This window comes from Delphinus delphis, chromosome 3 (assembly GCF_949987515.2).
Source record: "Delphinus delphis chromosome 3, mDelDel1.2, whole genome shotgun sequence".
NCBI lineage: Eukaryota > Metazoa > Chordata > Mammalia > Artiodactyla > Delphinidae > Delphinus > Delphinus delphis.
The window spans coordinates 165,380,984-165,393,395 of NC_082685.1; the positions used below are offsets into that span (position 1 = coordinate 165,380,984).

The window sequence follows — 12,412 nt, forward strand, 5'->3', positions numbered from 1 at the left end:
TAGATTTCCAGAAAGCATTTTTGTTTTGCTTACTTCAAATGCCCTCTACTTTTTTCACTGTTTTCTTAAACTATCAATTTTCCCATAATGTCTCACTGTAAAATTTTTATATCTACCTAATAAGATTTTTTTTTTTTCTTTTGGCTCCATTGGGTCTTCCTTGCTGTGTGTGGGCTTTCTCTAGTTGCAGCGAGCGGGGGCTACTCTTCATTGCAGAGCTCAGGCTCGAGGCATGCAGGCTCATTAGTTGTGGCACACGGGCTCAGTAGTTGTGGCTCGCGGGCTTAGTTTCTCCACGGCATGTGGGATCTTCCCAGATCAGGGCTCGAACCCATTTCCCCTCCATTGGCAGGCGGATTCTTAACCACTGCGCCACCAGGGAAGTCCCTAAGATTTTAACTAAAAACCGTTTGCTTAATATTACTGGCAGTACAAATGAATTATTTAAATTTGATATTATTTAAATTTGGTATTTGTTTTAAGAGCACTAAGAAACTAATATGAGCAACTCAATAAAAAGTTTAGAAGATAAAGTTGAAGAAGTTTCTCAGAGAGTACAACAAACATAAGTTGATTCTAGAATGCATGAGACTGCTCCTACAGCTTGGGGCTAGAAGTAAAGAGAACCAGTAGAGGCACAGTGACGTCACAGCCATGCAGTAAACGTATTGAGCACCTACTTCCTACAGTGCACTGCAGTCAGTGATAATTCATACTATAGTCAATATGGAATCACCATCATCTAAGGTTCATTCATAAATAATTCACTTTAACATGTTGGAAAGGATGCATGAAGAACTATAGTTTTTTTTAAAATTATTATTATAATAATTTTTTTAAAAAATTAATTAATAAAAAAAGCAAATTGAAATGTGAAAAAAAATCCTCATTTAATTTAATCAGTGTAATTTAATGATAAGCCAATATGATAAGCCAATAGCAAACAGTTTTTAATATATTAAATGTTAGTGACTAGCTGAGTGTAAACATATATTTTTACTGGTAATTGTGTCTTTGCTTACTTGGCATGTGTCCTAACTTTTAAAAATGCTGTTGCAATTGTACTTGTCTCTCAGTTCTTCTTGGGAATTATAAATTCTTCTTCTAGTAGATTTCACTATCTGACACATCCTACTCACCACAGCCAAATTGCCCTTGCTTAAGCAAAACCCCCAGATTTTAATCACATCAGTACACTTCTCTGGAATCTTGAGGAAACTTCGACCCAGCCAAGCTGCTCAGACCACAGGATCATGCCATGTGCACAGGACTCCTTGTTGTCTCTCCTGGAACCACTGTGACCAGAGATGTGTTTCTTATTCAGCCAAACCCCAGCTGCATTCAAAGGCCAGCCTAAATAGCACCTCTTCCTGAAACTCTTCTGGGCCACAGCTCTCTCCTCTGATTCCTATAGCACCGGTTGTCAGGGCTTCTCAATAGTCATTCCTCACTATGACATTGTCAAGCAACGGTCATGAACGTCGTCTTCCCCCCTCACTAGACTGCAAGTTCATTCGTGATCCTTGTGTCTTCAACACATGGCACTGTGCTTGCACATGCAAGTAGCAAAAGAAATCATTGTGAATGGATCCAAACATATAGCTGAAATACTTTGCACCGTTTAATGGAACACGCTGTGGTGTCTCACATCACCTTATTAAATAAAGACTCCGTGGCATTCACAGATTTAGTATTTTTGGTATAGAATGTTTTCAAACACTCCCAGAAATTGACAGCATATATTAATTTGTAATTATGTTTATAGATTAAGTAGAATAAGTATATGCAGCCCATCTCCAAAGAACTTTGTTTTTTTCTACCACATGATGTAAGTTAATCCTCAGAACAGCCCAGTGAGGTATTATCCTAGTTTTGCAGAAGAGGAAACTGAAAAAAAAAATATGCTCCGGTTGGATTTACTAACTGAGGGACTTGTGGATGTCTTAGAATGTATTCCTCAGGAAGATTACTGTCCAATTGGAATTTTCCAGTCTTATTTTCAGTGAGGTAATGTTTTTAATGCAACTCAAAGTAAAAGCAGAACCTGAAGTATATGGTGACATAGCCGTTAAGAATAAGGCAACTGAGATTGTCTTAGGTATTAAGACACTATTATTCACAAATAGATAAATTGTTCTCTCTCAGTGTCATCACCATGATAATACAAATAAAAATACTGACGTTTGACATGTGATTTTTGTGCAGAATTTGGGAAGCACTTTGAAGGTGCAGCACTTACAAGGGAACCTAAATGCTTAGGGAGGGAGGCTTGAGGACTCAGCAGATTCTACACCCCAAACTTCCGCCAAAGCGCCACCTCCATTTATTAGGCGTTTCTTCAGACTCTCAAGTTTACTCCCTCCTACATTGTACGCTCTCCCTATGCTGGTCTTCCTGCCGAAACGCTCTGTTTTTGCTGAAAAGTATCACGTCAGTCACTCTGTTCCTCTCGTTGGTCCCAGCTTAACTGGCTCTCCCCATATGTCTCCTCCTCCCCCTTTTGTTTTTTTCCTTTGCAACTGGCTGCTGGTATTTATCTGGGCAGTTGTTTAATGTTTATTTCCTTCACTAAGAGGTGAGTTCTTTGGGTACAACTGACTGCGTCAGTTTTGTTTCCCGGTACACCCAGGAAACACTCTCAAAATCAGTTCAAGACAGGTGCTAAGTGTGTGCTGAATAAATGAATGATGGAAATACTTTTGAAATCCCATGTTTAATGAATACGTGTTGTTGATAAGGCAAGAGTTCTTAATATCAGAAATAAACTGACATAATGGCAGTTAGTGTGGCAGAAACAAGCCAGATGAAGTCATAGATACTTAGATAATCTAATATGCAAGGGGATCATATTCAGTAATTAGCTCCAGCTTTGCAGAAATACAGTGGAAGATTTTAATGAATATACCCATTTATTTCTATTACTCAACAAATAGCGTAACCGCAAACTTTAAAAAGTAAAGGAAGAGGGCTTCCCTGGTGGCGCAGTGGTTGAGAGTCCGCCTGCCGATGCAGGGGACGCAGGTTCGTTCCGCGGTTCGGGAAGATCCCACATGCCACGGAGCAGCTGGGCCCGTAAGCCATGGCCGCTGAGCCTGCGCGTCCAGAGCCTGTGCTCCGCAACGGGAGAGGCCACAGCAGTGAGAGGCCCACGTACCACAAAAACCAAAAAAAGTAAAAGAAGAGTTTCTATAAACTGTAATGTCATTAGATTAATTTCCTGTAAGAAAGAAAGTAGTTTATCCTTCTAGAATTAAGGCCTACATCTAAATATGCTTTTGCTCTAAAATACGCTTTCAATAAATGTGTTCTCAAATTAAACCTCAGATTCTGACCAACTTGTTTTCTGAATTCAGATACTTTCAGATACCAGGGCAGTATATCACATGAGAATAATCTAAGGTTCTTAACAAAATAAGAAAAAAATTATTAAAAATATTCATCACACAAAGAAAAACATTTTCAAAGTGGAATAAAGAAAAGCCACTTTCGTGATGGCTCCGTTCATAGGAATTCTGTGATTTTCCACATGATCTCCTTAAGGGACGCAACTTCCAAAAATAGTCAGTTATGATGACTGGTTTTTCTTAAGGTATAATTTAGAATAAAGGTAGAGTTCGTCAGAATGTTCCCCATGGTATGAAACATTTTAAGTGAGGAAAACGTATTTAATATAAACGGTATTTTTAATGAATGGGCACTTGTGATTGTAGAGAAGTTTTAGTATTTTAAGTGTAATCTTAAGAATCTACAGAACCATCTGCAGTATCGGAAGAAAGAGACGTTATTACAAACAGCTTTTCATTGAAAACAGCTTAAAATATTCCATGTAACCCTGTGGCGTTGCTTCAGTTCTACAGACAGCTTTGCAAGGGGGAAGCCGCAACGTTAGGGGCTTGGTGGAATTTCCTCGTTTTTGGAAGTTTAAGTTTGTCTCATGGTCATACTGCTTGAATAAGAAACATGAAACGGAATTCAGGCTTCTTGAATAATTCCCGAAGTGTAGCCTTGCCCTTTTTGCCCCCTGACGGGAAAATGGGATCAAACACGGAGAGGATTCCGATGTGTGATGCACACCGTGGAATCCAGCAGTGACGCTAGTTCACTACGACTGGGACTCTGGTCCTGCCTACGCCAGTCAATGCCCTGGAATCGGAAAAGATGAAATTTAAGAACAGCCAACGGCAAGAGCACAGCCAGGCTTTCCCAGATAAGGCACCGCTCAGGCTGTAGGCGATCGAATAACTTTCGAGCTTTGCTTCTGGATCTTCCCGGTAAAAGGCTCTCCTCAGCCCCTGTGGGCGGAGCCTCCTAACCAGGGCCCCTTCGGCGCTGCCGATGTTTGCTCCAATGAACTCTTGAACAGTTTAATCGACCTCAGTTTACCTTTTAACAGGTACAGGGTCACTTGTCAAAAAATTCCAGTGAGGTTATGGTGACAGGTAACTGTTCCACACTCCTTCCCAGCCCTAGTCCTGCTGTGAGAAGCGCCAGTTTTAACCATTTGAACTTCTTGGGCTGGTTAATACACAATAATTGCATGGTAACTTAATCAGTAATAGTCTGTTGTTGTTGTTGTTGTTTGCGGTATGTGGGCCTCTCACTGTTGTGGCCTCTCCCGTTGCGGAGCACAGGCTCCGGACGCGCAGGCTCAGGGCCATGGCTCACGGGCCCAGCTGCTCCGCGGCATGTGGGATCTTCCCGAACCGGGGCACGAACCTGCGTCCCCTGCATCAGCAGGCGGACTCTCAACCACTGCGCCACCAGGGAAGCCCTCAGTAATAGTTCTATACCTCTACTGCTTCATTTATTATCTTTACATATATCTTCCCCAGCTGTGGAACTTGGACTTCTCCTTTCTCTGCTCCGATTTTTTCGTTTTAAAATGAGAATAAATAGAGTAGCTGATGGAGGTACTCTGTTTAAAGGTTTTATGAGGTTTACATGAGCAAATTGAGGTCCGGTTCTTAGAACAGTGCTTTATGCAAGGTTTACATATTTGATGTGTTAATAGGGGTTTTTAATATCATTAATATTAATGACTTATTGTTACTTCGACTGCCTCCCTGGCCCCATGTTTGATGATTATGCTATGATTTCTAGTCCTACTCTTGGTGAACTGGTAACTCTGTAACAGATGCAGCCCCTTGTAAGTTCTGCCCTAACTCAGAAGACCTTGGCACTTCCGTGCTGAACTCACCTGCCTTCCCTCACAACCCTTTCCTGCACATCTGATCTCTTGACCCTTCAGAGAAAAGGTGTCCAATGTCCTGCATTTCTGTGGGGTCATCTTCTGTGTAATTTTGACTGTCACAGTCATCTCTGTCTGTTTCCTCCCTCCCCACATCTACACTATATTGTGTTTATAACTTAGGGGCTGAAATCTTCATCTAATGATGCCCATGTTGTATATGAACTCTTTCGTTTAGACAAAGCTAAAATAAAATATCTACCATCTACAGTATTTCTGATATAATATGTTGAATATTGTAGACAGGGCTATATTAAACCACTATTAAATTGAAAATTGTAATGCATTTTTAAGCTATGGTACTCAAAAGGAACACTTCTCTATTTTATTAAATTTGAACCGACCACGTTGCAGGGTTTGGGGTGTATTTGTTTGTCCTTGGGCAAATATTAGAAATTTTTGGTGTCTCCTTTTTCTCATCAATAAAGTTAAAATAATAATACCTCCCTCATTAGAGTTGTTTAAATGGTTAAATGACATAATAATTTTATATATCACAGTAGGTATTCAACAAATAATACCCATTATTAAGGGGATGAAGATGATGATAATGATAGTAGCAATGATGGTGGTGGTGGTGATGATGATGATGATAAATAAAGTGAAAACATTAATACATCCCTATAAAAGTTGTTTCTGTATAAAGGATGCAATCATTTTATATACCACGGTATATGTTCAACAAATAGTACCTGTCATTAAGGGGGTGAGGATGATGATGGTGTGATGACTAGTATTTTGCAGCCTTGCAAGATTCTGACTCTAGATTGTTCATGACACCAAAAGGCTTCATGTTAGCATGGACAATCATTTGGTTGTCAGCCCTGGATCTTAGAAAAAAATAGATATTTCAAATAAAGTTAATTTATTTAATTTTAATTAGATACTTACTGGCGTATGCAGTTAGCTATGTTCTCTACTGTGCAGACGAAAACTTTGTTTCTCGTCCCATGTCAAGGCCTAAGAGTCAATTCTTAGCTTGCATCTACGGTACTAGATAAACCTGCCTTTCTCTTGACCCTTTGATGTGTTTCCAGTGCCTGCATTGGGGCCCAGGACCCTTACTGTGGCTGGGATTTGGTGATGAAGAAATGCACGAGCCTGGAGGAGAGCCTGAGCATGATGCAGTGGGAGCAGAGCATCTCCACCTGTCCTGTGAGTGTCCGTGTGTCCAGCTCTGGAAACACTGTCCATGGGAACCAAGCTGTCCTACAATCCTAACCCACGCTTCCATGGTGTCCATGCATTTTCATATTAGAACCTTCCTCGCAAATCCAGTCTGTGCTCTCTTAACTTTTTCAGCCCCTCCTTGCACGGAGCCACATGGGATCCTGCTGACACCTTGCTGTCTGTTTTGAAGAGAAATATCTTAAGAGAAAGCAGTGCTGATTTGAAAATGGGATGCAACATTTCTGTTTTATTCTTGGATTTTTATCTCCAGAGCTTGGTGTGGACTATTTTGCCCTTTGTAGCATTAATAAAATAGCAATTGAAAGAATAAACTAAAGGATATTATGATGGAACGCCATGTGGGACAGTCTCCTCACTACTGCTCAGGGTCACAAAAAGTCCTGGGAGAAACAGCCTAATGTACATTCCCACAGGGAACCCTGCAGAATAGGGAGAAATTCCCCTGTGTTTAGAGCCGGACTCTGAATCCAAGAAAACAGATTTCACACTTTCCTTTGCCAATTTATTTGTTTGCATCCTCACTTATAGGATCCAGCCTTTCTTCCCCTTTGTCTTCAGAGCCCTCAATCAAGTCATTCCAAGTCTCTTTCTGTTCTCAGAGAACATGAGCAACAGCTATTAACTTCAATATATTTGAAAATTTAGTAAGTCCCTTGGCTGTCACATCACTGCTGATCTCCATGCTGTCATTTCTGGCCGCACCTCTGCAAGACAGAGGTGAGAAGGCAAGGGACACAGGCTGTTATTTTAAATCCGTGCTGTTCCTTCTGTTCAGAACTGCCTGAGGCGTCTGAACAGTCTGTCCATTTCTTATGAAGGAACCTGCACTTTCCATTATCTGAGCCACGTGTCAGGAAGCCTGTCCTTAAGTTTGTAAGTGAGAAAATCAGGCAGAGTGTCATGAGGGAGGCAAGGGCTATTAAATCAGTGTTGTTCCCCAAATGTTGGCAGGAGATCTAGGCCTTTCGCTGCAGAGGCGGGTGTATCACCACATCCAGGCTCTGAGCAAAGCCTTGCAGTGGGGTTAGCTGCTACTCCTTTGGGTTATTCAGCTTTGGATCTCTGAATTTAGAAGCAGACTTTTCTGTGGTGTCTTGTGAAACTGGTTAAAACATGCCACTGTCTGTGTGAAGTTCCTTCGTAATGTCTGCAACACACTTTAAAAGCACAAGGTGTTCACCTTAAATTCTTTGCAGCTAAAGAAAACACAAAGTGCGCTATCTGAAATGTACCTCTAAAGTTCGGACACACACTTCAGAAGAATCAGCGCATCTTCTTGTAGATGTTTGATCTTACAGTTTTAATGGTAAAAAAAAAAGGCAGAAGATAATAGCAGTTCTTCTCAAGCAGTAAAGCCATTGGTCCAGGACTCAAGGCTGTTTTAGTGGATATCTGGGACATGCTTAGTTACATAAGGGGAAATACACACTCATCCACTTAGTTTATAACAAGTACGTCTTGTATGTTTCTGCGGTCAGAAAATGAAAGACCTGGTATTTAAGAAGCGACAGGAGGGTTATCACTAAAGTGGCTTCTTTCTGCTGAGAGGACAGCTTCTGTTATAAACTCAGGGAAGGTCAGAGGGCGATGTGGACCTGCACTGGTTTCACAGCTGCCCCTCCACTATCTCTTTTTGAAAAATGTAGTTGAGACGTGATCTCTGATTCGCTGTTCCTAAACCATACATAACAAGGTCTTTTTTTCTTCTGGTTTGAGGTGATTTCATTATACAAAACCATCTCTGTCATTTCATCCAGTGTAATTTGTCATTTATCAAGATATACTACTGATAAGAATATGCAAAGCATTTGACAACGGACAATAACTTATATCACTTTGAGCAAACCACAGGAAAGAAAAACATATTTTTTCTGACTTATATAGGCTACCAGATAGAAAATGGGAAATCCCATATTACCCAAATATTGTTTTAATTATACATCCATTTCAAAAAATCTCTTAGAAAGAAATGAGTTAGATGAAATGATTAGCATTAATATAGAGCAGACTTAGAGAAGTATTTTTAAAAGCTATTAAAATAGTAATTTGCTTCTATATTATTCTTTTTTTTTAATTTTTGACTGAAATGGAGGAAAGGCTTGACTTTATGGAGCAGAGTAAAGACAGAGAACTAGTTTCCACTTAAAGATCCTTATTTAAAAATGTTTATGGATTTCTTTTGTCCAGGAGACAGGGCAATAGTTGACCGACATATTGGTTAACATTCTCTTTTCTTATATTATTGTAATTAAAAACATTGTTCTCGGTTTAAGAGACTTGAAGTACTCAAGCAAGATCTAAATTTACATACCTAGCGTGATTCAAATAATATATCCGTCCTGCATAACTTGCAATATTGCTTAACAAGGATAGCATAATCTTAAAAATCTACCTGGGCTTTATGTATGCGTGAATGTCATCCACACCCTGTGTGGACATATGGTTATTAGCATACCATATCATACAATGAGTCTCTATTCCAAGATACGTCGTGCAGTGACTAGCAAAATACATAGACCCAATAAGCACCTAAATGTGTTAAAATAACAGATTCTTCCCTGGCTACTGTGTAATTATCATCTTTGGAGTGAAAGGAGAATTTAGCAGTGATTAAGCCCAGAGCCCTTTATTTAGATGCCAGTACCATAGACCAGAGACTAAAGGGTTTACACAAGATTCTGAAACTACACTGAGAAAGAAATCGACTTAAATCCAGTACTTCTGACATTATTCCTAGTCTACAAGATGATGTAATTCCCAGCTGTCAACGTCTTCCAAAGCAGTGGCTGATCAGTGGACTCAGTGATTGGTGACCCATTAGTCATAGGCATATTATGTTCATATAGCCTGAGAGGTATCACTGAAATCAACTGTAAAAGAAGGAAAAGGGAATTGAGGTTAATTGGGTGTTTTGATCGTGTGCTCAGTGCCATGTTAGGCAACTTTCAGTGGAGTATCTCATTTAATGTTCATGATGTTATTGCTTCCATTTTGTCTCATAGATGGAAGAAGTGGGATTCAGAGGCAATAAAGATTACCTCTATTCACCCATCTCGCAGAGGCCACACAGAGTTCCATCTTAGTTCTCTTCAAAGGTGCTATCTTCCCTTCATGTACTTCATTTATACAGATAGACTTAAGGACAATATTAAGTTGATGTCATAACATGAGACAAGCCACTCCAAAGAGTGCATCCAATATCCTGTTTTGTTACAGTCTCTGACCAAAGGTACATGAGCCTTAAAAGTAAATAAAGGAAAACATTTTAACTTCTGAAAAAATATCCAAATAGAAAATATAAGACTTCAATTTAGTCATAAGAACATGATGGTTGGAGAACAGTAAGGACCTAAAGATATGCTCCAGGGACCTCTATGCTCATCAAATGCATCTACATCCTTCATCAGTTGGGAATTAATGAACTGAACATGAATAAATCAAAAGTGGGATTAAGGATTATGCTTGTTAACAAAAGTTGGATCTAGCCAGCTCTTGGAAGTCCATTATTTCCTAGGTGAAGGGAACTTTGCTGTTACACAACTGGTGGTAAAAGTGCATGAAGCTGATTTCCATTAAGAGTCTCATCAAAGAAAGTTCTAAGAATCACATTACCCAATGAAATGGCTGAGATCACAGGCTCTGGATTAAGCTTGTTTAGACTGATTCTTGGGTCTTTTACAACCAGAGTGACTTTGAGCTAATTGAGTGACAACTGGGCTTCAGTTTTCCTATCTATAAAGTGAGATGTACGCTCTAGGGATGCTGTGAAGATGCAGTGAGATAATGCCTGTCAGTCACTCAGTGCAGTGCCTCACCTCACTGATAAGCTTAGCTTCTACAAAGGCTACCTCAGCTGGCACTCAACTCATGGCCCCGCAGGCCCCTTTCTACAAGTCACTGACCTATTCTTTTAGTTTGCCAGTTTCTACATATTTTTCCATCATAAAATGTCGTCTTCCAACATTCCGAATGATTGCTGCTTCCATCTTTATTCATTCATCACCGTCATATTGTATTTCCCCCTGACTTCACAAATCTTTGAGTTTTGTATATTCATGATCTCTTGTAGTTATAGGGATCCTAACAATCTCTGTGCTGTTTCCTTTGCATTTTAGACAAGGAAACGGAAGCCAAGGGGGATTTAAGAGAATTAACCCATCTTTGCAGGTCCCCAAATCATCTGCCCCTACAAAAGTTTCTAATCAGTATTGGGGGGATTCATAGACATTCAAAAATCACAAGGACTTCCCTGACTTACATAACCCTTCTCACCATCACAGACAAGGAGGCAAATGTTAGGAACTGGAAGTCTCAGAGAGCCTCTGGTGATGGTGATGCTGGTCTGTGCTAGTCAGTCCACATCCCCTCCCCACCCCTGCCCCAAGGGCCTGAGCTTCCCCACTTCAGAGAGACTGTTCTCTCTCTCCTCCCAGGCTTTCTTGTTGTCTTGGGTCTGGCCAGTGTGCACCACGGGCAGGAGAATGAGGCTGGGGTCCTCCTTCCTGCCCTCCTTCAGCTCAGCCTGCAGCTTTGGCCAGGGCTTCATGCCGCATCACAGCCCCTGTCAGGCAGTCCCTTCCCAGGCTCTATTCTTCCCTCAGGCCCCCATAACCTGTCCTCCCCTCTCCCCAGCAGGCCAGCGCGATGAGCACGGTCGTAGCTCCCCGTGTTTCTGCTCCCTGCGGCTTCCGCATCCCTTGATGGTTCTCTTAATCCCACCCACACCTCTGCCCAGGTTGCCCTCATCACGTTCATTCCACACTCCTGCCAGGACCATCATAAATGCATGTGCTTAAGACTTGGATCGTCACCTCTGAAACCTCACTGGTACCATGAAGCCGTGATATTTTATACTCTGAAACTCGTGGGCTCCCTTTGCCTGAACCTCCAGCAAACATTCTAGAGGCGTCTGCCTCCTTCTGGGCTGGGTTGGAGTGTAGTCTACAGCACAGCAGGCCTTCAGAGAAGGAGGACGTTTTTGATGTCAAATTTTAGAGTCAACATGATGTGATAAACTACATGGATGGTGATATTCTCTTTTGATTGGTTTTTCATGTTGCTTTAAAAATTCACTTTTAAGCTCCTTAGGTTTTTGCACGATTTTCCATGAGCTGTGACATATATGTTTGTGTGTGTGTTTGGGGTGTAACAGGCACAACTATGTACCCCTACATCACACGCAGAGCAGCACCTTGGAAGCACAGTCCAGTCCTGGGCTCTGATAATCCCCCCTTTCCACAGTTTATCTGTTCACCCATAACCCGCTCAGTAAGGAGTCCCTCATATCCTGTACAAAGCCAGCCAATGGCCCAAGCCTACCAGGATATTGAATAAAAGTTGTGAAATGTTTTCAATGTGAAACTGTGTCAAGCAGTAGTAGAAGCCCCCCTTCTCCTTTTTATCCCACTATAAGAATTCTTGTCCCCAATTTCCCCTTCCAGCCATCACCTACATGCCAGAAGCAGATGGGGAAGACTAGGGAACTGGCTTCCTTGTGGCCCAGATCTGGGTCTTGTCTGAGGTACAGCATCATTTGGATGCCTTGAGGGAGGCAGATAGAACCATATTTGCATTTGTGAAATCAAAATGGAACTCAGCATCATTTCTGTGTGATCCGTGCAACGCTGTTACCTCTGGTCGGCCCTTAACTAGACAGTAGTCCCTGTGCCAACCACTTGACAAGTACTCAGGTGCCGTTTTCCTTAGCCTCCGAGCATAGCCCAAGGGTAGAAACTCTCATCACCCCTCTTTACTAGGGACGGATGGTCCCCCGCCCCCGCCCCCGCCGCCCTCCCCGCCTCCCCCACCCCCGTAGCACAGGTAGCTGGTGCGTCAGCCCCCATGCCCAGCCCCGCACGGCGCCCTGAGGGCAGAGCAGCAGAGGGGGGGCACCCCAGACTCAGAGCACATTCACAAAGTAATAGTAATGATCACGATCAGTCAAAATAGTATGGACCTATACTGTGTAGATAG

At 41.7% G+C, this 12,412-nt stretch overlaps 1 protein-coding gene across 1 annotated transcript in view; it reads left to right on the forward strand.

Annotated features, from left to right (window-relative positions):
* The window catches only part of SEMA5A (semaphorin 5A), a 477,095-nt gene that overhangs the window by 383,576 nt on the left and 81,107 nt on the right, over positions 1–12,412 (forward strand). The window contains exon 13 of the mRNA XM_060009673.1: positions 6,286–6,403. Coding sequence (XP_059865656.1) covers positions 6,286–6,403 — 118 coding nt within the window. The remainder of the gene's footprint in view (positions 1–6,285; positions 6,404–12,412) is intronic.